This window comes from Amblyomma mixtum, chromosome 3, assembly GCF_055824585.1.
Source record: "Amblyomma mixtum isolate Tamu chromosome 3, ASM5582458v1, whole genome shotgun sequence".
NCBI classification, from domain to species: Eukaryota; Metazoa; Arthropoda; class Arachnida; order Ixodida; family Ixodidae; genus Amblyomma; species Amblyomma mixtum.
In genome coordinates, this window is record NC_143014.1 from 74,256,423 (window position 1) to 74,281,561 (window position 25,139).

Sequence of the window (25,139 nt, forward strand, 5' to 3'; positions counted from 1 at the left end):
TCTGAACGAAACTAAAGGCCCAAATGATCGACAGCCATTTCACAGAGGACATTTCTCCAGCAACATATGAACACAAGAACCTGCGCCAGTTTAAGGACCACGCAGAACATTGCCAGCCTTCGTTGGACTGTTTTACCGCACCGGCTACGCAACATGAATTTGGCAGAGAGGCAGTAGAGCACAGCAATGAGACATCCCGCCAGTAACGAAGGGGGAAGTAGAGAAAGCCTTAGGAGCAATGCAAAAGGGGAAAGCAGCTGGTGAGGATCCGATAACAGCAGATTTCTTGAAGGATGGAGGAGAGATTGTGCTCGAAAAACTATCCACCCTGTATACGCAGTGCCTTGTGACCTAGAGCGTACCTAGAGCTTGGAAAAACGCTAACATTATCTTAATTCACAAGAAAGGAGACGTCAAGGACTTGAATTACAGACCGATCAGCTTATTGTCTGTTGCCTACAAGGTATTTACTAAGGTAATCGCTAATAGAGTCAGGACAACCTTTGACTTCAATCAGCCAAATGATCAGGCAGGCTTTCGTAAAGGATACTCGACAATAAACCACATTCACGCTATCAATCAGGTGATAGGGAAATGCGCAGAATATAACCAGCCCCTAAACATAGCGTTCATTGATTACGAGGAAGCATTCGACTCAGTAGAAACCGCAGCAGTCATGCAGGCATTGCGGAATCAGGGTGTAGAATAGTGTTATGTGAAAATATTGGAAGATATTTATAACGATTGCACAGCTACCGTAGTTCTCCATAAAGTCAGCAATAAAATTCCAATAAGGAAAGGTGTCAGGCAGGGAGACACGATCTCGCCTATGCTATTCACTGCCTGTTTACAGGAGGTATTCCGGGGCCAGAAATGGGAACAGTTGGGGATAAGAGTTAATGGAGAATACCTAAGTAATTCGCGATTCGCTGATGACATTGCCTTGTTAATAGGGGTGTGCGAATATCAAATTCTTCGAATACAAATCGAATACAAATACTTGGCTCCGAATATCGAATCGAATATCGAATAATCAAGGACAGACGCATTTAACCACTACAAAACATTTATTTGAGCACCCAAGAACATCGCAGTTCAACTATCGATGATTAAATGAACACAAAAGGTGTGTGTGGCTGCACAAAAAGTATCAGTCTCGAACATTATTCTTAGAAGAGTGGAAATATCAGAGAAGATGGCTGGTACACAGCATTGATTAAGGCTAGCTTGCCATCAGCACGAACGCGCGTTCCTGGGATGAACATAAAAGGTTGTCGTGAAGGAAAACCCGCTGCTCCACATGGTCAGGCAGAAGTAGTTCCCTTCTAGCTGAAACGACTCCTCCAGCCACAGAAAATCCCCTCTCACTTGGCACTGAACTGGCACGTATTGCGAGGTACTTCGTGCACCGCTTTGACTATACCAGCTTCGCAGGTATAGCCACAAAGAAGCTCACCAGCGCAGTCAGCTACGGCATGGCCCTTGGAGGAAGGAATGCCCATTGCTCTGGGCGCCGCCTTGTTGTTATGTCTCTGTCAATAGGGCTTGCGGACCGAAATGAACGCCGGTGCTCACGATGAATATTCGGCTAGATACGAATATTCGCGTCGGGTCGAATATTCGAGACAACACGAATACTTGGATTTCGAATCGAATACGAATACTAAAAATATAATATTCGAATTATATTCGAAAATTTCGAATATTCGCACACCCCTACTTGTTAAGTTACTCAGGACATGAACTGCAAAGCATGATCAATGAATTAGACAGGCAGAGCAGAACGGTGGAGCTAAAAATTAACACGCAGAAAACCAAAGTAATGTTCAACAGCCTAGCAAGGGAACAGCAGTTCGCAATTGGTAGCCAGGTGCTGGAAGTAGTAAGATAATATGTCTATTTAGGACAGGTAGTGACAGGTAATCCAGATCATGAGAGGGAAATAACTAGAAGAATAAGAATGGGATGTAGCGCATATGGCAGGTTCTCTCAGATCACGAATGGCAGTTTACCAATATCCCTCAAGAGAAAAGTATACAACAGCTGTATCTTACCGGTACTCACCTATGGGGCAGAAACGTGGAGGCTAACAAAGAGGGTTCAGCTTAAGTTAAGGACAACGCAGCGAGCTATGGAAAGAAAAATGATAGGTGTGACGTTAAGAGATCGGAAGCGGGCGGAGTGGGTGAGAGAACAAACGCGCGTTCATGATATCCTAGTTGAAATCAAGAGGAAGAAGTGGGCTTGGGCACGGCATGCATTGCGAAGGCAAGATAACCGCTCGTCCTTAAGGGTAACGGAGTGGATTCCAAGAGAAGTTAAGCGTAGCAGGGGGCGGCAGAAAATTAGGTGGGCGGAGGAGATTAAGAAATTTGCGGGAATACGGGGGCCGCAACTGGCGAAGGACAGGGTTAATTGGAGAGGCATGGGAGAGGCCTTTGCCCTGCAGTGGGCGTAGTCAGGCTTATGATGATGGCGATGGTGATGATTTTATCCATTGGTTCACAACGCTTTTCAGGGCGCTAGCTTTTAGTGGCAAGCTCCCATGGTTTCGCGATGCCCACGTCCGCGTCTACATCAGCGCGTCCGCTATCATGTGAACACCATCACAGGTGGGAAGGAATGGGGAAGCAGGTAGGAGGAGAGCCAAGAGCTCGCTGGCGAGGCGGAGCAACAGGGTTAGACGCAATGGAGCGTCACACGCACGCCACTGGCGTTGACGGGCACTGGCGTTGACGGGCCATCACAGACGTGTGGCTCCAGCTCAAACAGACGAGCTGTTGCGCGGCTCGCCAACGTGCCGGGCCATTTGAACCCAATTTAGAGACTCAATGCACCGGATTTCCAGCACAGTTGCGATGAAATCACTGCCATGGTTGACGCGCTACGGTGTCGCGCAGAAAGCTGCAGCGTTTCGGACGTGACGCGACCCGCACCGGCTGGAGTCTGCGTCTGCGAAGAGCGTTTGCTACCAGCTCGTCCATTGCCACGTTCTTGGTCTGCAGCGTTACAAGAGTGCAAAACAAGAATAAGGCGCCGATCGGAAACGAGAATGCCCCGACGTCCTGTCTCACAATACATGATTCAATAATATCGACCCGGAATTACAATCAGCTATAAAATAGCGCTCACATTCGCCGCATTAGGGGATAAGCGCTGACCTTTTTTTTTTTTTCTGCAACGATACCATTCATGCACGTTATTAAGCAGTGGGTCACTTACTACGTCTGTTGACACAAACTGTCAGCAGCGCGGCGTAAAGTCTGTTACTCATCACTGACAAACGAGTACGGCCGATGATGGGGGCAGTGTAAAAAAAAAAAAAAAAAGCTGCTTAACGGTCACCGTGCACTGTGATAAACTGTTGTCGCGTTGTTAATTTTTTTTTTTTAAATAAGAAATGGGGTTTTCAAGCAATCAGAAGGAGGAATTATTTTCGGAGCGACCGCAGCCTTCGCAGGCAGTCAGGTAGACCCATCGGTATAACATGAACAATTGTACGAATATTTGAGGACCCAACCAAGGAGTAGTGGAAATTGTACACTTATTCAGGATTGAAAAAAGAAAATGCGGGGAGGAGGGGATACATCCAGGGAGAGAAAGAGAGAGCCTTGTGGTGCTCTTCCATGCAGAATAGCGGTCAGTGATCCCGATAACCTTCAGCCGCCCTGTTCCCACGGCCGGCGTCTTGTGTCGGCTTCCGCCTCGTCCGATGTAACCACATCTCGAGACGTTAGGTCCGAAGCATACAATTGTTTTACATTGCAGCGTTTGGGCAAAAACACGCGTTCTGCGCTTTCCTCGAGCTCAGAGCGAGGCCACTCGGCACTTGGAAAGATTTCCGTGACGATCATCTTCTCCGCAGACACGCATGCCTTTCGGCGCGCATCCAGTAGCCACGAAGGATTCCCTTCGGTGAGCATCGCGCGCGACACAGGGCACCGGGCGAAGTCGCGCCGGGCAACGCCGATTCCATGGCTTGTCAGGCCCTGAGTGATAACGTCGCGCGGATCGTGGGAATCCTCCTTTTCCATTTGGGCGCCCATTTTTCGCTCTCCGTCCCAACGGCGCTCAGTGGAGCGTCGCAAAGCTGCCGTTTTGCGGAACGTGCGGCTGAGATATGAGAGGCGACCAAATTACAGGGCGGCCTGGCAGAAGCGGCCGCCTCGCGACCTGTAATTTCGACGTCCCGATTCAGCAGCTCGCCCTCAGCGTCGAAAAGGGTTTTCGGAGACATCTCCTCGAGCGCTGAACATTTCGCGCCGACTGCCGGATGCTGGGAATAGCATCGCGGCGGAATTCCGCCAGGACGACTCAGGACGCCAGCTCTTGGCGCGCCGTTCGTTACGCACGCGCTGTAAATCTATCGGGCCTCAAATTCCGGTTTCTCTCCCTTTTTTTTCCTCTTTAATCGCAGCCATGGGTCGCGTTTGCCGAAAGAACGCTCAGGGCGCCGGACAGTTCACAACCATATATCGTGCACACAACACATGACTCTTGGTCGTTCTTTACTGAGGATCCTCTGCTTGTAGCCATCGGGCGAATAATTTCGCTCGAAATTTGTATACAGAGTGACGCTGACAGGCTGTAATTTACTTTTTCCCATCTAAAACTATAAAAGGTTCATTATAACAAATTACAGTGCAATACATAGCTGACAGCCCACAACGACAAACCCTAATTGAATACAGCAGCAAAACACTACAGAATTCCTCGTCCGTGCCCGAAGATTCCACAAGATAACAGCTGTAATTCGTATAATGTTTGATATCAGAGCATAAAATGAAATGACGGACTAGCAAACGGCGGAACGCTGTTTAAACTATGCAAAACTGCAGCAGTTACATTCCCATAGTCATCATCCTCATCATCGTCGTCGTCGTCATCATCAACATCCGAGGTGGGTCCATTGCGGAACTCCCAATGACCTTCTATTGTCCTGTCTTGCGCCTGCCGCGGCCATGCTATTTCAGCAACTTCCCTGAACTGACCATTCCATCCCACTCTCGGCCGCGTATACCCTTCTCTGCATTCTTACAGAGCAACGGTTGTCAGTTTTACGCAGTGCATGCCCTGGCCATGAGCATTTTTTTTTCTACTCTTATAAACACCGACTACAATATCCCCATTATGTACTACTGCAGTGCAAGAACCACGTTCGTATTGGGAAGACGCATGCGCACACACACACACCGCGAACGAGTGAAGCTTCCTGGAATAGGCGTGGTTATTACACTGAAGTATCAACCCAACTTGCCCAAAAGCTCGTTTTACTAAAATATTCCCCAGATACTGCTTTCTTTCTGTCTCTTCATGCCATAACTGCAATTTTCTTTTCCATCGCTCGATGGGAGGTGTTAGCCCGCTTTCTAGCCTTTTTTAAAAGCCTATAGCGTCTGCCTCACTAGCGAGTACTGGCAAGATGCATCGGTCATATACTTTCCTTTTTCAGGAGTCCTATTGCCAGTTACATCAGTAATATAAATCTCCACCGTCACTCAAGTCGTACCACTCCAACGTACTTTGAGAAACAAGCAGCGGTCTGACGAAGCATTTGCATCCCAGGAATAATTTTAGTCGCTGCGGGTACGAAAGGCAACTATTCTTTCTGCCGCAAAGGAATCGGCAAGATCACAAGTCCCGAAAGCATGCAGTCTCGTTGTTGTACGCTATGGTGCCTCGATGCCCGTCGCAGAGGCACCCTTCGTTGCGAGCGGTGTTTTGGGCAGCTGCCGCCGCGCACACACGCACACACACTTTTTATGGGTGAAATGCGCGAAATAAGGCGATAAGTAAATCCAGCAGAAAATCACACGCACAAAAAAAAAATGGTGGCGCGTACGCTGGCGGAAGGGGGAGGAGGGTTCGCGATTAGCACAACAAAACCACCGCGGCTCGAGTGCCGCGGGTGCGGTAGTGGGTGGCGGCCAAGCGTGTTCAACGCGCCTCGTCGGCGCTCTCACGCGTGCGTTGCTGCTCGGCCGCCTCCGCAGCATCGCCGGCGCTTTTCTTTGCGCTCAGTTTGCACATCTGAGCGCGAAATGGCGGTGTGATGTGCGCTCGTTCTTTCTCCCTTCCTTTCCTCCTCTTTTCTTCTTTTTGCCTGCTGTGCTGTCTTCAGCCACGCTAGCCTGATTCAGGTGCGCCGTGCGGATCGCCGTTACCGCCGCGGCGTCGCAGAGATGAGGGGTGCGCTAGCGCCGACATCGGGGTCTGCAGTAAGTTCAGCTCTTGGCGTATAGCGCGCGCATTTTTTTTTCTGCTCTGCAACGGAAACGTTGGCGACGCGCGCCTCGCTGTACTCATCAACAGCAGAAGAATTATTAGCATTCTCATCGCAATAAGGAAAATCTGTCAAAAAGAAAACGTCACCGGAACAACGGGCACACGCAGCGCCCAGCGGCAGTGTCGGACCGCAACAGCGCGCCCATGATCTCGCATGCCACAAGCACGAAGGAGATCTTCACATGCATACAATGCTAGGCGATATTTGTATGCTTGAATAGGTTGCGCGTGTACGACACCGAGTTTCGTTGCGGGCTGTGCTTTACCACCGTTGTCCGTTGCTGCTCACGACATTTCAGTGAAAGTTGCGGCTGCAAGGCGCCGCAGCTCCTCGGGGTCCAGCGTGCACTAGCTGCCACCGTACTGTGCGGATTACTCAGTTAGAAATACGTTCACTGCATTTCGGATGGCAAGAGACTTGGAAGAAAGAAATGCTTTCCGAGTGAAGTGATTTGAAAATAGTAAAGGTCTACCGAGTGTTACGTTAAATGCTTAGGGTTGCATTGAACCTGATGAAACGCATACGGGATGGGCGAAATTCATGGTGAGGCAAAAACGCGTCTTTGATCCCACACCTCAATAATAAGAGAGTTGGTTGCACTTCATGTTTGTTGACGCATAAGTAACTATAAGGCCGTCATTCGCCAAACGCAAGTTAAAGTGTCCCTTTGTGGTCTCAGCTTTTTTAGAAATGTCACGGTGCGTTTAAAATCTTTGCGTCTCTTGATAACCTGTAAACGAGAGAGGAGCTTACATCTGCCTCCCCTCAAAGAAGCAAGGTGAAGCGTAAAGTTGTGTTTACCTTACAAAAGCGTTACAATTATTTTCTGATTATACCTGAGTTTTCTGCATGAGTATCAATTGTACCTCGCAGCGATTACGTCCTCACAGTGATCACAAATTGGCTTCCCTTTCTTCATAACTAATAAACATGTGTTATATGAGTGTAGCCAATACAAAGGCGTCTACTCAGAGAAACGTTTTTCGAGTGGCGGTAACAGACGTACACGCGCGCACAGTACAGCTCGAGCACGTAATACACTGCGACCAAGATCCTAAAGAGGAGCAGAGGACGGGATTTAGGTTATGTAGTGTGCTTGGTGTCACTAAAAAGACTATAAACCAAATTCATCCGAGATCATGAGCGATGTTACGAATTGCTTTGCCGTGTACTGTGCGATGTCAGTGCACGTTAAAGAACCCCAGGTGGTCGAAATTTCCGGAGCCCTCCACTACGGCGTCTCTCATAGCCTTAGTTGCTTTGGGACGTTAAACCCTATAAACCAAACCAAACCGAATTGCTTTCATGCCAACAAGCGATAGCTGCGTGGTTCCAAATGCACGGAATACGCCTCGCCTGTGCTTCATTCTCTGCCGTGAAATTTGTTGTCGTATATTGCAGCCGGCTCTAAAATTGCCTTGATCAGTCAAGAGCTTGCCGCAGCGCTTTCTCCCGAATCGAACGAACGCCACTCCATGGGATGGTCGGCCATATCGTGCACTCCCGCCCTAACCGTGGCAGTGTTGCGGTCCTTGATAAGCTTGAGAGATACCCATCTAATGACAAACGAAGAACCTCGAACCTGAGCACACAATTGAAACAAAGGTTGCTGTATCGGTATAACATGCTATAACAGGCGGCGTCGTCCTGTACAGAGCTTCGAAAAATTCTTTCTAGCTTCTCGCCTTACGTCCGTCATCGCCGAATTGAAAAAAAAAAAAAATGCTCGGCAGAGGGGAGACCGCGGGCGATGTGTTTGGCAGCGCTGACGCGCCCTTGTGTCGGCGGGCGAGATATAGGGCTCAGTCATGTCGCTACCTCTCTGCCGGTCGCATCAACGAGTTCGTGAACTGGTGCCCAGAGCACCGCTAGCTCGATTGCAAAAGCGGTCACAAAAGTGCGCCCCCGCAAGGCGCGCAAATTGGCCGGCACTTCAATTAAAGTGAGCGGAGAAGCAGGTACAGCCGCCCTGTTGCACCGCCGCTCTGGCAAGGTATCTCCTCCAGCGCGCGGGCGAGGGTGGCCGTCTGCCGCCCCCGGGCCAGGAAGCGGCGCCGCCGCGATACGGCCGCAGGCGCCCGGCGCTCATTTTTCGGAGTGCCGCGGGACCGCAGCAGCGTAATCGGCGCGCCAAACAAGAGCAGCGGGCCTGCAGCAGCGGCCGGGGCACCCGACGCGGTTCAACCCCTTCGCGCCTTCCGAGATTTCACTATCACGTCTACGCCTGTATATTACACAAGGGCCCGGACATATCGCGCGGGCTAACCTAATTTTGGGAGCGCTCCCGCGAAAGCAGCAAAGAAGAGGAGCGGCGCGGGATGATCCCCATCAGCGTATCACTTTACCCTGATGGTCTGTAAACGGACCTGTTTTATGCGGCCTCCCCTCGTGCCCCCTCCGCGAGAAGCGTCGAAAGCGCGCCTCTCGCGCTGCAGTCGCACTCTGCCGTTGGTAATCCGATTTTTGGCCGATTGATTCCGCCGTTCGCTGAAAACGCGCGCGGTCTGGCATTATTAAATTTCAAAGCCGCCGAGGCTCCCTCCCCCCGCGCTGGGACGGGCGCGCAAACGCTATCAGGGAACGTTTAATTCCCCCGAGACATAGCCCAGCGCTCGTACCGCACGCAATGGCTGCCAACAGCCAGCCGCTCCGACGCCACCGCCGTTGGCCGCCGTGTCATTTTCGGCGCCGCGCTTTTCTGTTCGCGCCCGGGATTCATTTAGTTTCTTCCTTTCGCTCTGGCTGCTTTTCTTTTCGTGCTCTCTCTCTTCTTTTCCTTCGACCGCGCTGCGAGTGTTCGACTCCCGTAACGCGCGCCTTATACGAGGCCATTTGCGTGCCAAAGTGATGCTGCTTACACGGCGGATACGCTGGTATGCCTCGCATCTCAACGGCGCCAGCGAGCCCATCGCCGCGCTAATGCGCGAGATGTTTGCGTCGGCATTGAGCTTCGGCTCCAATTGCCGGGTCGAACGGAGCGGTGGCTGGCGCTGCGGAGAAGAAAGAGCCGGCCGCGCGTTGACGGCTGCGCGCGCATATATACGCGAAAAGCACAACAGCGAGCGCCGAGACGTGTTGCCAAGCGTCGCCGTGCTTGTCAGATTGGAGCTCCAAACGAAACATAAATTATCGATCCGAACCACCGGCGGCAGAGCGCGCAAAACGACGACGGTTTCCGAGTGCACCGTCTCGAAGCTCGGCCGAACAACTGTCCAATCATGTCTGAATCATGACAGACGGCCCGCGCTCTCTGTCGATAGAGAGAGAGCCCGGCGGGTAGCGAATAACAAACTCTTCGGGGTCCATTAATAACCGCCATCAGTGGAACTGATCAGACGATTGTTGGCGAGCGAGCGCGTACGACTGGGCCGCCTGGCTCGTCTGGAAGTTCGAGAGCGCCGCCGACCTGTCGTTAATCGCTCGGGTGAATTATACGCGGGCAGCGCTCGTCGAGGGTGGGGGGGGGGGGGGGGCTGTGTGGCTTCGCCGCCGGAGGCATATCGGGAAGTTGGGAGGAGCTCTTGCGGAATAATCGAAGCGCGCCGTTGGAAATGAACGCTCGCTAAGCGGCCTCGCGATGTTGAATTTCGCGTGCCACTCACTGAGCGAGCGAGCCGAAATCGACACTCTGCACCCGAGCAGACACACGCGCCCGGCTTCATGTGACTGTGGCCCGATAAATGAAGTCTGCGCGCAGTTCGGGACTTTCGAGAGACGTTTTGGTGCGCAGCGCGCTTCCGCGGCTGTCTGCTCTAGAAACCTGCCAACATGATAGGCCAACTACATAGAAATACGTGCGTCAGAAAAATTGATCCTCTCAGTAAAAAAATTAACTTCGTAATGCTTCCCTAAGGATCAATCTTGATTAAGAGCAAAAAAGATAGGGACTTGGTGCAGCCCGAATTTCCTTTTTTTTATTCTTGAGGCTTAGAAACTATACTAAAGGCCTAACTTACAACGTGTGAAGTTTTCGGTAAAGCTTGACGCATCTTCCAAACACTTATTATAAGTTAATAAGATAAAACAGTTAAATGCTGTTCTACCCTTCCTCAAACGTCCTTTCATAAATATAAATTTATTCATTTATTCATTATAGACGTTTATATTAGGCGTGAAAAGACACTGTCGTTTCTGAGAACATCGTTTAGCGTAAAATCGGAATATTCAATCTTCCCTTGCTTGAAGATGCCACATTGAAAATGTCCGCGCCGTTTTGCATGATGCAAGTGGCGCATTAGTTTGAGAAGCGCTGTTACTGCAGCCGTTATCACATCATTTCTTCCGCCAGTGATTACACCATGCAGCGTCAGGGTGGAACAGTATGATATGTGGTGTGCAAGTTTCTGACGCACTGTACACGTGCTGCGAGAGAAGCCGTATAGTGGGAAGCGCCTGAGGATTCATTTCGACCCGCAGCAAGGTTTCTTTCACAAGAACTGGCATCGCAAAGCACGCGAGTGTTCTTGCATTTTGCCTTCATCAAAATGCGGCCGCTGCAGTCGGGATTCGATCCCGCGACCTTGGACTAAGCAGCCGAACGCCATAGCCACTGAACCACCTCTGTGGTATGCTCCAAAGTGGAGTATTATGCCGACTGTCTGAGAGCCAGAAGCCGTTAAACACGATACGTCCCACAGTTACCAACAAAATTATGCGCGATGCGTATACCTGGGAAAAAAAAAAAATTATTTGATATGTCTAGCGCCCTTCGTTTTTTGGTTTTCTTTTTTTCAGAATTCTGAGGGCAAAAATGGAGCGAAATTTTTTTTAGTTTAAATTCGTGTACAAATCGGATCATTGAGCAAAAAATTACGTCACTCGAGCTTTTACGGGTCCTTTTTTTTTTTTGCAGCAAAAGGAAGATCACTATTAAGCTCTCTTTTCTGTGCGGGACAGAAAATGCTACATTTTGCTCAATATTTCACAAACAACATGGAAATAACGGATTGCACAGAAAAAAAAAATGATCACCAAATTAGATTTTTCTAATCTATTAAAATTATTTCCTCGCATAAACTGTCAATCTTCTGCGTAGCACTTCGTGCGGATGCCTGCCCTGTACACTGCGAAAACAGTCATTAAACATCACAGAGGCTACTTTAAACGTGCAAGAGCCCTGGAGCAGGACATTGTTAGCGAGGGATAGTGCTTGATACATGATGACGAATAAAAGCCTGCTCAGTAGCCGTTTTGTGGCGTCTTGCCTCTGAAAGTTACTTTTCGGACTTATTCTCAAATTTTCATGTCATGAGTAACAAGACACTCCTCAATAATGAGCACAGAATACCCGCTAATTTTCGTGCAGTGTCTTCAGATTTGTTGAGGAAAACTTATATTCTCTATGCCCTTTCATATCTTAATAAGCCCTTCATTCCTTTGTCCTCGTGTGTACTCTAGAAGGCACATTTTCGGAAAGAATAAACGAATTTTTCAGAAATGGGTTCAGGGTGCAAGAATCGTGTAAAAGCTGCATTAACCTGAAGGGCTCTATATACCGCTTCCTGGCGACCCAGTCGCCTGGTGCTGATACCATGCGTTATATACATTTCCGTTCAGGTACTTCAGCCGATCGGTTTATATGACAGAAGTGCATTCTTGGTCGGGGTGCGTCTGGCGATTTTGTCTTTGCTGAACGGATGTTGTGCCATCTATTGAGCGCTGCCGAAACTGGGGGGGTAGCATTCAGCATACGCTGGGCAGGTAACCTTGAGAAAGGCAACCAATCCAGCCACATTGTGGCATGTAAAGGAGGGTTTCGCCCGTCTGTTTTTTTCCTGACGCACTCAGTTGCTTGCATTTTGTACGACTGCGAGTAGGGAAATGAACGCTATAGGTCTGCTATGTACCCTACTTCTCTTCGGCAGACTCTTCGATACGAGACGTAAATCATTTAGTTGAAATTTTAAGATTCATTAGAAATGTATGCATACTTCTGAGTTTAATGCCCCGGAGCGTGACATGGGCTATGAGGGATGTCGTAGTGGAGGGCTCCGGATTGATTTCGACCACCTGGGGTTCTTTAAAGGGGTTCTGAAAGGGACTCTCAATAAAGTTGCGGTATGCCTGAAATGTTTAAAGACGCGCCACGAATATCCTCCACAACGATTTTTTATAAAAAATGCGTTTGTTAAAAGCCGAGTTATCTGTAGTCAAAATTTGAATTTCAGCGTATTCACGCCTTTCCCTCTCGTCTAGTAACTTTTTGATCGGTCAAAGGTCAGCACTCCTCCGCCGGCCCCATCCATTCGGCCGGCTGCCGACGCGCGCGGGAATTATCCGGGGGGTGGTGCTTCCTGACACACCAGAGCGACACGGCTGACTTGCCGCGGCCATGGTACGCCTGCGTGACGTCTGAAAGAATGTAATCAATAGCCATATATTAACTGACATACGCAGGTGCACGACACGAGGAGAGCGTTCAAAAAGTCGCTGGAAAGAGCTCGCAAAGTTTAGAGCTCGATTGTGAGTTCTCTGCGGCGTATAGGAGTATACTGTTTTGCTCAAGTGTTCACGACAACATAATGTAGGTATTGGGCGAGTTTATGTACTCTCCTCAGAAGGTGTTTCTTCAGCCTGTGCTGACATCGCACCGCACAGCACTCAGACGGTTTTGTATTTCCCCTGCATCGAAGTACGTCCTCCGCGGCCGGGATCAAATAGACCGTGACCATGGGATCAGTAGCTGGACGCTGAAACCACTGGGCCACCGCAATGGGTATGCAGTTGCATGCGCTACTGCGCCCTTCCTCTCTTCACAAACTTCAAGCATGGGTACCATGCAGCTCGACCAAGGGCAACCACTACCGGCATCCTCCACGGCAGCGGTGGTGCAGTGAAAAGTTTCGTGTAATCGGCCTATTATATGTTTACTTAGAGTCAGCGGCATGATGTCAGTTATGACCACGGATGGCATGGTGAGGTACATTCAGATGTTTTATTAACCTCGAACCATTAATCGGCAACGGGCCGAAAGCGTCGTGCAGCTGTACGAAGACAGGTGGAGGGGCATGCTGTTAGCTCGTCGACTGCGTGTCGCAAATAAACGCGACACACAAGGATACGCGAACAGTGGTCCCATGGCGTATGCTCAGCATTCGTTCACGTTGAATTGTCCAGGCGGAGCACGGCAGCACAGAGCAGGACTGAAGGTTTCAAATTTTCAGAAAAGAACGACGCCGTCCTTGCCGGTTTGTCCATCCCGTGCCGTCGCTAATCACTCAGTTGCAGTCAGAATTCAGTGGTAACTTTCCATTTCCTGTGCGCATGTCAAAGTTTCCAAAGAAGCGCTGACCACTGGCAAATCACCCGCGTGATCGGAAGCTACTCATCCCTTGTTCGACAGTGCGAGACCTCGCAACGACTAGAATCCACGCAAGTGGCGAATATGCGGCTAGCGCGAGGCATGCTGGGTACCATGGGCCGAATGTTTCGAAAGGTGCGGACCACGTAAGTGCCGACAACCTGCGATGGCCATGCCTTGAGTCACATTTCGCCTTCGTTCATGCCGTCTCTTTGCATTCCCTCTCGGTGCTTTGCCCGCGCGTTCCGTCGCCATTATGCTACATGTCACGTGACTAAATGACTATGGAACGAAAAGAGCAGTGAAGCCACGCGCATATAAACAATCTGCGCCTAGAGACCTATAGAACTCGGGTCTTATGTGATACGTATAATCACCGTATTGCTGATATACATTCTACTGTCGGAGTCTGGCAACCTTTGGGATCGTACTGGATTTCATGGCAACGAACTGGCTGCAACATTTAAAAGGGGAGACGAAGGACACTGTTGTATATGTCAACAGCTACCAGACTGCATAGCCTACTGCTTACACTTGATGATGGCGATGATTTTTAATGGCACAAGGGCAGCTTGGTTAAATGGCGCCATGACTGACGTGCTTATAGTGTGCGCGAGTTCGGGTCAAAGGTCCATTTTCCCGAACATTTTCTCACAAAAAATCCGAGCACCAGGCCAGGAAAAGCTTCCGTGTATAGTACCTATTAGAAAACCGGTGTGTGCACGGCGACGCTGGGGATCGAACCGCGCACTTGACGCATACGGGGCGGATGCTCAGACCGGCCACCGCTACTTGTATGCTGCATGCTTGCACCCGCCATGCATTTACATGCGTGCGTCGATTGTTAGCGCAGTCACTGTTTGCCGCCATGTTTCTCTTCTTAAAAGTGATTTCGTCCCGCTCGCAGATAAGCTGTGCGAGCCCAGCAGTCCGCTGCTGCTTCGCTCCCAAAGGCGTGCGGCATCCTCTCCGGAGACTGGGGCACCCGGACTGCAGTTCCTGGGCCGCTTCGGCCCGGGCTCGGCGGCGGCGCGGCTCGAGTCGTCGCCGCCGTCGAGCGTCTCGTCGCTGGCCGACGACGAGCTGCCGGACGCGCCCGGCGACTTCGCTGCGCGGCGCTCCGACAGCGAGCCTGGCGGCGAGTCCGGCGGCAGCACTCCGGCTGCTGCGCCCCGTCCCGGTGGCAAGCAGCGCGACGGCGCCTCCAAGGGCTCGGCGCGCGTCGAGAACCCGCAGATCCTACCGCGCTGCAACTGCGACGAGCTGAGGAACGCCGACGCGCACCTCGAGACCAAAGATCTGTGGGAGAAGTTTCACGAGCTCGGCACCGAGATGATTATCACCAAGACAGGAAGGTGAGCCGAAGCTCCTGCCTGTTTTTAACCTGCGCTCAAACACCGTCGTCACGGGCGAACTGCGCAATGGCGTCTGACAAGCAACGTTGGCGAAGCTTTCGTGGCAAAATCTCTTCGGTTCCCAGTCGTCAGCTTTGTTCCTGTTGCCGCCGCCTCTTTCGTGCTCATACCAGTCGGCCGCGATGGTCGCGCGACCTGCCGACAACCGCCGACTAACAAGTGTTCACACTGTAAGCCATGACAGAGTGCCGCTCGGCGCGCTTATAACGGACTATGCGCCCGGTGCTTAACAGCATGCAGTGATGTCTAACGCCACCACTATACAGCTAACGAAAATCATCACAGGCTCCAATGGCAGCCGCGCAGGAGGAGTAGGAGTAGCAGTAGGAGGCGCTTTGTAATAATAACTTGGTATTTTATGGTTTACGGTTTAGTGGGGTTTAACGTCCCAAAGCGACTCAGGCTATGAGAGACGCCATAGTGAAGGGCTCCGGAAATTTCGACCACCTGGGGTTCTTTAACGTGCACTGACATCGCACAGTACACGGGCCTCTAGAATTTCTCCTCCTTCGAAATTCGGCCGCCACAGCCAGGATCGAACCCGCGTCTCGTAGGTCAGCAGCCGAGCACCATAATCACTGAGACACCGCGGCGGCCATTTCATTTAGTATTTCCTTTTCATTGGCTGGCTGACCAGGCTTGCCGCAATGTTATTTGCAATGAATGATTTACCCGAATGCTTGCCGCTGTCTCTTCTGCGAGGTCATGATAGCACGTCTCCACTCTTACCCGGCAGGGCTGAGTGGGAGGTGGCTGGTGCTTATGGAGGGTAGGTGCAGCTTTCCGTCTGTGAATTCAATTTAGCTGCCGATTTTTCGTTCCGCTAGGTGGGAAGGTGTTTCGAGAGTGGCGGTGGGGGGTGCGATGTGATGGTCGCTGGAGGGTGGTGCTTCATGAAGGATGGAATCTAGCGTCCGTAGGATTCGAGGGGGTTAAACAGCACTACTGCGCACGCATTCTACGGCAAGCATGGTACACCACAGACTTTCTTTTTTTTTTTGTTACACCGCAACATTTACTTGCCCAGAAATCCTGGATAAGCGCGTTTTCCAACGGGAAACAGTTTATAAACGCATTTTTTTCATATATCGTAAAATTTCCACGGTCTATAGTCTGTGACCCGGCGGCTGACTAGAGGAGGGCATAAAAAGGCACGCTGCAACTCTCCCGCTGTCACGCTTGAGAGGCAATATGGCTATAAAGAGGGCGTCTATTACGTGGACATCACAGGGCCGTCGCCCGCGGGATTCTTCACGGCTGCCGTAGTCCACCAGGGAATGAATGTCGATGGGCAATCTTTTCGGGCCCCAAATTCAACACGAGCGGAGGAAGTCGCAATAGCTCTCGCTGCCGCCGATCCAAAATCGAAAACGGTAATCACAGACTCTCGCCGGGCCTGTGAACATTATCTTGCAGGCGAAATATCACCTCTTGCCTCGCAAATTCTAAGACGCGCTCTCGCCGATCCAACTCGCACAAAAGTGATCTGGGCTCCTGGCCACCAGGGTCTACGAGGCAATGAGGCCGCTGATGCGGCCGCCCGAGCGCTCACACACCGGGCTCCTCATCCTAGCTCTCATGGCTCAGAAGCTCATAAACCGCTTCTGCGGTTCCGTGAAATCCTAATTTATTATTGCGACAGCCACCGTCTCTACCCGGCACCCGCCAAGGGGCTGAGTAAGGCGGAGGAGCGAACTCTGCGGCGCCTGCAGACAGGAACCCTTCTCTGTCCTGCAATAGCAAAACACTTCGATCCGAACACAGATGGGCGCTGCCCGCACTGTGGAGAGATCTGCGATATCTTTCACATGGTGTGGGCATGTACTCAGAATCCTCACCTTCCCCCCTCCCCCACCCCCACCCGAGAGGCATGGGAGACTGCCCTCCTCAACTGCTCCACACTGGAGTCCCAAAGGGCTCTGGTCAAGCGGGCGCGAGACGGGGCCTCGTCATGCGGTGTCCCGGACTAAGGATACCGACCATGCAGCAGGGTTTTTTTTTTTTTTTTTACCCTCAAGCTCTCTCTGATTAAAGTTTTTCACCACCACCACCTGATGAAGACACCCAGTCGGTTCTCAAATGTCGTTTTTTTGTTTGTTTGTTTGTTTGTTTGTTTGTTTGTTTGTTTGGCGTTCTTTCTAATTTAAATTCCATTCCCAAACAGACAGGAGAAGTATAGAGTGGACTGAGAGCAAGAAAGGACAGGGGAGAGAGAGCTTTGTACACTATTTACAAATGCATAAGTAATCAAGTTCGCGCCGCTCGCGCTGTAATGTCACAGCTTTGTCCGAAAACAAGTGCGCGCGAGCGACCACTGTGCACAATCGAGACAGTCTTAACTACTCGATGCGAGCGATGGGCAAACTTTAAAAGAAAGATTTTGCTGCACATCGGAAGAATCGACCACAACCTTCAATGTTTCCATGCCAGTACCTTACAATATTCTAGTTGCCTCACAATAAAAATCAATGTCGAAGAATCCTGGACGTGTTTCATGATTTTTGAAAAAAAGAAACGGCAATCACGGCCTTTTTTCTAACTATACCAGAGGAAGTGCCGACTACCTGCACAGACGTGCGCCAACTTTCGTTAGCTTCAGGGCCGTTGGGGGCGCTCGGTTGCCCTCTTCGTCTGCTATCATCATCATCGTCCGCTTTTTTGTGGGTGTGATTTAAGTACATTTACTATATATGGCTTTCTCTACGTTCTTAAAATCAGCAATGAAAACATCCGTAATGACAACTCTTTCCGCTCGGGGACAGAAAAATGAGCGCCTTTCCTCTTGCCTCCTTTCTTTCTGTCGGCACCACTGCGCCTAGCACAGGCAAATGGATAATGATTACGCGGATAAATAATGATGTCCTCTTCAGGATAAAATCATGGAGGATGCTATTTGACCCAACATGTGTACCTGGTGCTTCACCTACGATGTTCTGCAATTTTTTTTTAAATAAATGGTCATAGCAAGAAGCCAGATGTAAACAAACGTGACGTGTCGTGGTGTCATTTCCCACGCAGCTGAGGAGATTTACGACCTGAAGTAGCGTCGCGAAAAAAAAAATCGATCACCGAGCGATTGCGTTAGATAACTCTTTTTTCGTGTATACTCGCAAGTCGCGAATTAAGGTCGCGCGAGCCGCCCGCAACCAGCGACAATGGGGGAACAGGCGTTTTACAAGACCTCTGCGACCAGTGGGTCGAGGAGGCGCTGGACACTGTTTTGCGGACAAGCAGGCGATGATCAGCAGCGTGCAGTAACGCTTAGCGTTATAGCTATGTGACGAAAGAACAAAATGCTCAGCTGTCAAAAACACACTTGTGCAAACCTTCGTCGAATTTTCCTCTTTCTGTCGCCTCCCGTGCACGCGCCGAGAAACAAGATTAGGCCTAAGAGATGAGCGCCACATTAGCAGGCGCTCGGTTCAAGTCCAAAGTAAAAGTATAACGTACCAAGCACCACACTACACACCAACTGTCTCCGAAATATTCATTATTCACGGAGTACGAATAACGTAAACATGGTCTAACCTCCAGTGAGAGCTGCCGACGATAGAGGCCGCCACGCGGCACGGGAAGCTCGTGTTCCTATACACTGCAAACTCAAATAAGCCCAAATAGGAGTATAAATAGCTTGTGTCCGCTTTTAAACTCCTTATTGAAAATTGCGCAATCGACTTTAAGTAGTAAAAATGAGGAAATCCTCCTTTTTTACCGCTGTCGCGAAATGGAGGAGTAAAATAAAGTATTCACATGATTTTACTACTTTTCCAAGCAGGAGTATATCGGCTTCAATACTCCTTCAGACCCTTTATGCAATCCTTAGTGTCTGCCCGCCGCCTAGTGGCAGCTGCCGGTTCGCTGCACTTGCAGGTGACGACGCCTGCTCGCTCGTCGCTGCCTGCTCGCTTCTGCTTTTTCTGCTTCAAGCCCGTTTGTCATGTTACAAGACACCGGATCGTCGCAGCCTTGCGCAGCAGTGTGCTCTGCACAGACAGTGCCTGTGAAGTCTGCAGTGTGTTCGGAGGACGCTTGGTGTTGCATCGCCTACGACGCAGTCCGCGAGAGGCTTAGCCAGCTTAGCTCAGTCGAACCAACATGGCGGTGTGTGACGCGTCGACCTGCCCGCAGCCGCCAGCATGGTGCCGCCAGCTTGCCGCCCGCTCCTTTTCGCGCGCTTGTCGGGACATAAGAGACTGGACATCATCGACCTTAGCAGCAAGATGCTGCAATGAACGTCTCACTCAAGCCAGCAATATGTGCAGAAGCAGCGGCTGGTCGTTCATTGTCTACGCAGCGTACAAGTGTTGGCTGCTGCCGTTTCGCCGCGCCGACATGGCGGTGTGTGTGTGACGCATCAGTTTTCTCGACACCGACGGCCCCTCGTTCTTTCGCTGTATTACAGCAAGAATACAAAAGACCGGATTATCATCGTCGTGTATAGCGGTAAGCAGTATTAAACTCTCCTTTGATGCCACATACGCGCATGCACTTAACGCCGCTCCCTTTTCAGTGTGCGAAGGCTTGCTGTGAACCCCGGGTGCACGGAGACGAAAGGCTTCATCGTCGTCCGGAGGCGCCAGCTCACACAGAAATCATTAAGTAAGCATCTTGAAATTTGTTGTTGCATGCGGCTGAAAAAGAGTGTGGCACTGCAGTCGTGGCTGTTTACGTTAATATGTACGACTGGAAGTAGGGTCAATTCTTCTAGGGACCAAATTTTCTCCATGCGTTCACGCCCCATGAATATGGAAAAGCTGTACAGGCAATGAGCAGGTGAAAATGCACAGCCTTGGGGTCCGGAAATTTTTGTCACGTTATTACGAACAGTGCTGAGAACAAAACATTGCCTGCCCTAATGTGTTGCTTCCTTTCCTGTGTTTTAAGAGGGCCTTGTTATGCAAAGAATGCAAGCGATTTTTTTCTTTTCAGTCATAGCACAGGACATGGCGAAGCCTTAGCGCTCAAGCAGATTGCCTAAATTGTTACATTTTCCGAGTTGGTGGCGTCTTACCGTAGCAGCGATTGTCGGCAGCGGACATGAGGTGGCAACCATACTGAGCGTTGCCTTTCTGGATCGTTAGGCGTCTAGTTCCAAAATGTGGTATCTCGTAAGCTCTTCGCATTTGAAAAATGTGAAAAGAAGTTTCCTCTTCGCGTGCAGTTTCCGAACACATTCCATTATGTGAAACTCGTGGAGGCAAGCGTTCTGGTTCGGACTGCTGATCCCGGGAAGGTAGCGAAAGAAAAAAAAACAAAGCATACGCTAGAATACAAGATCCCCTGCTCGAGCTGGACATAGTACATTGGCGAAACCAAGCACTTCCCCGAAAAATTGAAGCAGCACAAAGCGGATGTCAAACAAATGAATAAGGAACGAAGCGCGGGTTGACAAGACTGACTTCAAGGGAACTGTTGTGCTGGACACTGAGCCGCACCCGCGCAGGACGCTCTTACTTGAGTCACGGCGCATTCAGCAGACGCAAGGAAATCTTATACTCTCCCTAGAAACCCTATCCCCCTCTTGCATCAACTGTCTACGAGCAGTGACCCGGCGGATGACTAATCGAAGGCTTAAAAAACGCGTTGTGACTCGCTCGCAGTCACACCTGGTAAGAACCAAGAAGGTTCCGTCGTGTTTTTTTTTCGCTTTTTTTTGGTTGGCGTTCTTTCCTACTTAAATTCCTTTCCCAGCCAGATAGACCTGTGTAGAATGTTTTCTTTTGAATCCTGGCAACGAATGTGAGGGCAAAGCATAACAGACGACAGGTGGCGGCGAAGGGTGGGTCTGGTGGTAGCTTTCTATTCCTAACAGTGCCTGCTACGTTAGTCACCCTTGCCCTGCCTTTGACCTGTACCAAGCTTTGCGCTTTGTATCAAGCGGCCGTGCCTGTACACAGAATGACGACGCCCTCAAAATGCACGGCTGCGGGTTCTCCCATCAAGGAAATAGCGCTTTGCATACACGCAGTGGAAGCTCACATGCAGTCTTTTGTTTGCATGTTCTGATTTCAATAATTGGTCCTGATATGGTGCCTGGAACGTGTGGGGAACCTTCTGACAAGTAAAAAAGAAAATTATATCGCAATGCTTCTTGCAGTGCCGGAACGCAGACAAAGGCAGCGCGAATGCGCAAGTGCCTCAGTAAGACCATTTTATATTTTTAGTTTTATTCTTTACGGGAAAAATGTTCCCTATCGACGCTGCTTCCCATTCGCCGTATTGCCTTAACGTTTACGAAAGCGGTTCTCTGGAATTTTTGATTCCCTGAAAAACGCGTTTAGCCGCTGTCATGCGACAGGGTACAGATATGTATTATAGCTAGTTGATTACCTACTATGTTCTACTAGCTAATCTTTTGTCACGAGAAACGTTTAAACTTCAACAACACCTACTTTATTGAAAAGTGCACTTTGAACTGCTTTGGGAACTTGACTTCTACACCTGAAGCACATCATACTTCAAGCTTAGAGGTGTAATTCCTCTGATGCACTTTTTTTTCTAATCTTTCTTTCAGAAGGAGCCTCCTTTGACGTCGTGCCTTTTAACCAGCGATAGCATGACATGCCCGTATGTTGACAGCAAAGCATTTCAAGGTTCCCTCCTTGCTTTCAAGTGTGGCATCTCTATTTTTATTCCTTGGGATATTTCAACTCTGCACCCAAAGACAGCGCGGGTTAAGGCACTCTTCTTCTTTTCTACAGGGGCCAAGACATTGGTTCTCTGTAACCATCGAAAGCAAGCTGCCGAACACTTGGTTCAAATGTTTTGTACACAATAAAATATTGTTTGAAATAAATCACTGCAATTTCATCGACGCATTTTTCCTGGGAAGGCTTTAAAATGAGCCTTCCATAGGAATACTCATTTCAAATGGGCTTCCTCATCAAGTGAAATAATAAACTCGTCTGGGCATTATGAATGTTACCTTATAGTAAGAGAAATTGCTAAAAAAATTTCCTGTCAAAACTACTTAACAGGAACAGGCACGTACTCCTGAAATGTACTATAAAAGTAGCTGCAAAGGAGTATATAATACTTCTGTTAATTGCCATGCTAACTCCTTTGTGATCGCAAATTTACTCCTAAATAAACTCCCGTCTAGAGAGTGGTAACACTTCACTCCTTCCAGCACTCCGAAAGTACCCCTTCAAACAGAGGAGTAGACGATATACTCCTATTCTGAGGAGTATCAAAACCCCTTTTCGGGAGTGCGCTACGCGATGAGCCATTTACTCCTTTTTGGGAGTTTTCCGGTTTGCAGTGTAGGAACACTACGGGAAGCTAAGTTACCTGGATACCCGCTGGCCATCGGGGAGCCCTACTAGAAGCCAGATGTAAGCAAACGTGACGTGGCGCTGGATGATCTCTCGCAGCGCCGCGGATTCGCCAAGCAGTTTTGCGACATATGACGTCGCAAAAAGGCGGTCAGCGAGCGGCTTCTCCGAAGAAGTGGCGTTTCAGGCTCCGCGACCATAACGATTCGACCAAAACCGGCCGTCCGTCCTTTGCAACTTGCCGGTATGAACGCGTTTCTCGACTCCGAATATGCTTTACTAATCCACCAAAAAAACGGTCGCACGACCTGTGCGATTCACCAATGTGAATGCGCTTTTCGACTCCGCGACCGTAGCGAATCGACCAGAACCGGTCGCGCGACCTTCACGACTCGCTGGTGTGAACGCGCACTTCTGCGTCGAACTGATGGATGCGCAGATGTCGACTTGCATATCGATGCAGTACCAGATCCCTCTCCCATATACTTTTGCGTTGGAAGAATGTCAGTACACGACTGTCGCTGTTTCCTGGTGTCAGTGAACTCTTTCTGCGTGGCTAGTTTATTCGAATGCCTCGGCGTGGGCGTGGCTAAAATGCCTTATTAGAACAAAAGAGTTCGATGAGCCATACGCGGTATCTATGGCAAGTACTATCGGCGCATTCAAGTACGGTGTACTTGCGGTTCGCGGCAATATATTCAAAACTCAGTACCGTCCAAGCCACCTGAAATAAACTTGATTCAATATTTCAATGTTTGGACCAAGTTGAGGTCGATGTAAGCTCATAGCAAACCGGAAGAACGACGTCATGAAACGCATTTGTAAAGGCATGTCGGTATAAGCAACTTAACGGCGCTCGTCTGATTACTGCTCATCGCGTTTGCTTTCTGCGTATGTGTGGACTGCCCCAAATAGCATACTTTTTTTCGCTTTTCTAATGGTTATTAACCTCAGAGTACAAGATAGTTCTGCACTATGTTTCCTTTTTCGTTGAAGCCATGCATCACCATATACAGAAAAAAAATATCATCAATATTGCTAAAATATGCACCAACACAAACTTTTCTTTCCAGCTTTTCCTCCCAGCTTCCTGCCTTTCTTTTTTTTTTTTTAACTGGTTTCTGGTTTCGCCAGTTCCTGCGACGACAGGTTACAGCACGACTCAATTGGAGCTGACGTGTGAACGAGGCAAGCGATAAGCGTTATGAATATTTAAAGCGCGAGACGCGCGAATGGCGCCTTTTTTTTCTTTCTTTCTTCGCGGGTTCGGGTTTTTGTTTCTAGTTTTGTCCGTTCCATGCTGCTTATTACGCGCCGAAGCGCCGCACTTCGCCTCGCTGTACACACGCCGTCGTCGGGGATGACGGCATGCATTTTAACGCGCCATGGCTTTTCTCCGAGAAAAGCTGCATTTTTTATAGGCACAATGAAAGAGTTGCTCCCTCCACGGAGTCGCACGCGCCTTGTTCCCGGCTTAGCGCCGCTGCGTCGCGGGCATTCGAAGCAGTACGCGACGGTGCGAGAAAAGTGCAATTGCGAAACCTGTCCAGATCAAAGTCGCCCGGTTCGGTGAGAGGCAGATACATGTTTGTTGCGCGGAGCCGTCAATATACGTCAGCACGGCCGCCGCGATGTGCCAACGGCTAAACAGGGTCAGCTGCCTTTGCCAAGGAAAATGTGGCTGTGACGCGTATGCGCTGCCTTTTGAGCTTGGATTCTGCCGAGTTTCCCTTGGTTTCTTGATAGCCGTGAATTACGGGCGTCTTGTCCCTGGCCGCTGTGTAATGTGACTAGGAAGCTTACTTGTTTTAAAATAATCGCAGGTTGTTACTTTCGAATTTCCATTTTTATTGTCCCCTGTAGCTTTTGTTGCTCGCCATTGTGGCTGCCTTCGCGGATCGTCCGGTTTGTACGCTGCGAACTGCACAGTTTTCGAACCGTGCACCAACACCGTCACTTCTCTTGCTATAGTGTGTCTTAGTGCTTCGTTGCTCTTAGATGCGTGATGGATGTTTCAATATCCACGCTTAACGAAGCGCTTGGCATAGTGGCGCAAAAGTATTCCTACGGGAAAACTGCGGAACGACCGATGGAATGGGTGGTCGCGTTATGTAGACGTTATAGAGGCATTTCTGCATTAAAAAAAAAATGCAGGCCAAATCTCCCTCGCTGAATTTGCCGGCTGAAGAATAATAACTAAACATCTCACAAACTCATAGGTAATGCACGGTGAATGGCCGTAGCGCCCCTCTAGTGGTCGCTCTTCAAACAACCGAGCGAGGAGAAGTAAACAAGCGCGCAGAGACGCAGAGGCTGTAGGTCACGAGCTTCCGACATACCTTGCTATTGTTACCACGTCCTAATTAATCCGTCAGAGTCGGGCAAGCGTAATAAGCGCGTTACATATTGCGTTAGCATCCCTCAATTGTCGCAACATGTCATTACTTGCCTCATCCTATAAGCGAATCCCACACTTGCCGCCTTGTAAGAAAAAAAAGATACAGCTAGCTTGCCGTTTCGCTTTTCTAATGCTGTAACGCCCATTCTATCCTGAAGAAAGGCATGTATTCAAGAAGTGGGGGGAGGGGGGGGGGGGGGGGTACTGGACCTCGTAGAAGTACCTTGTTGAGCATGCACCGCCAAGCGCCTCCCCCCGGTACAAAAAATTGCCTTGAATCCCTCCCGAAAAAAAAAAATAAAATCTAGCAGCAAAAATTGTACTTAGCTGATTTACCACCACCACACCCATCCTTATCGATCCGTGAAGCTCGCATTCTTCGCCGAATACAGTTTAATCTCCTACATACACCAGCCAAACTTTATCTATACCGGTACACTTCCACACCTCAGTGCCCAAACTGTCC

At 49.8% G+C, this 25,139-nt stretch overlaps 1 protein-coding gene across 3 annotated transcripts in view; it reads left to right on the top strand.

The window, feature by feature from the left end:
• Window positions 1-25,139, top strand: part of LOC149350602 (T-box transcription factor TBX20-like) — a 141,974-nt gene that overhangs the window by 42,016 nt on the left and 74,819 nt on the right. For all 3 annotated transcript variants that reach the window (XM_089579653.1, XM_089579651.1, XM_089579652.1), the window contains exon 2: window positions 14,494-14,941. In XM_089579653.1, coding sequence (XP_089435779.1) covers window positions 14,494-14,941 — 448 coding nt within the window. The remainder of the gene's footprint in view (window positions 1-14,493; window positions 14,942-25,139) is intronic.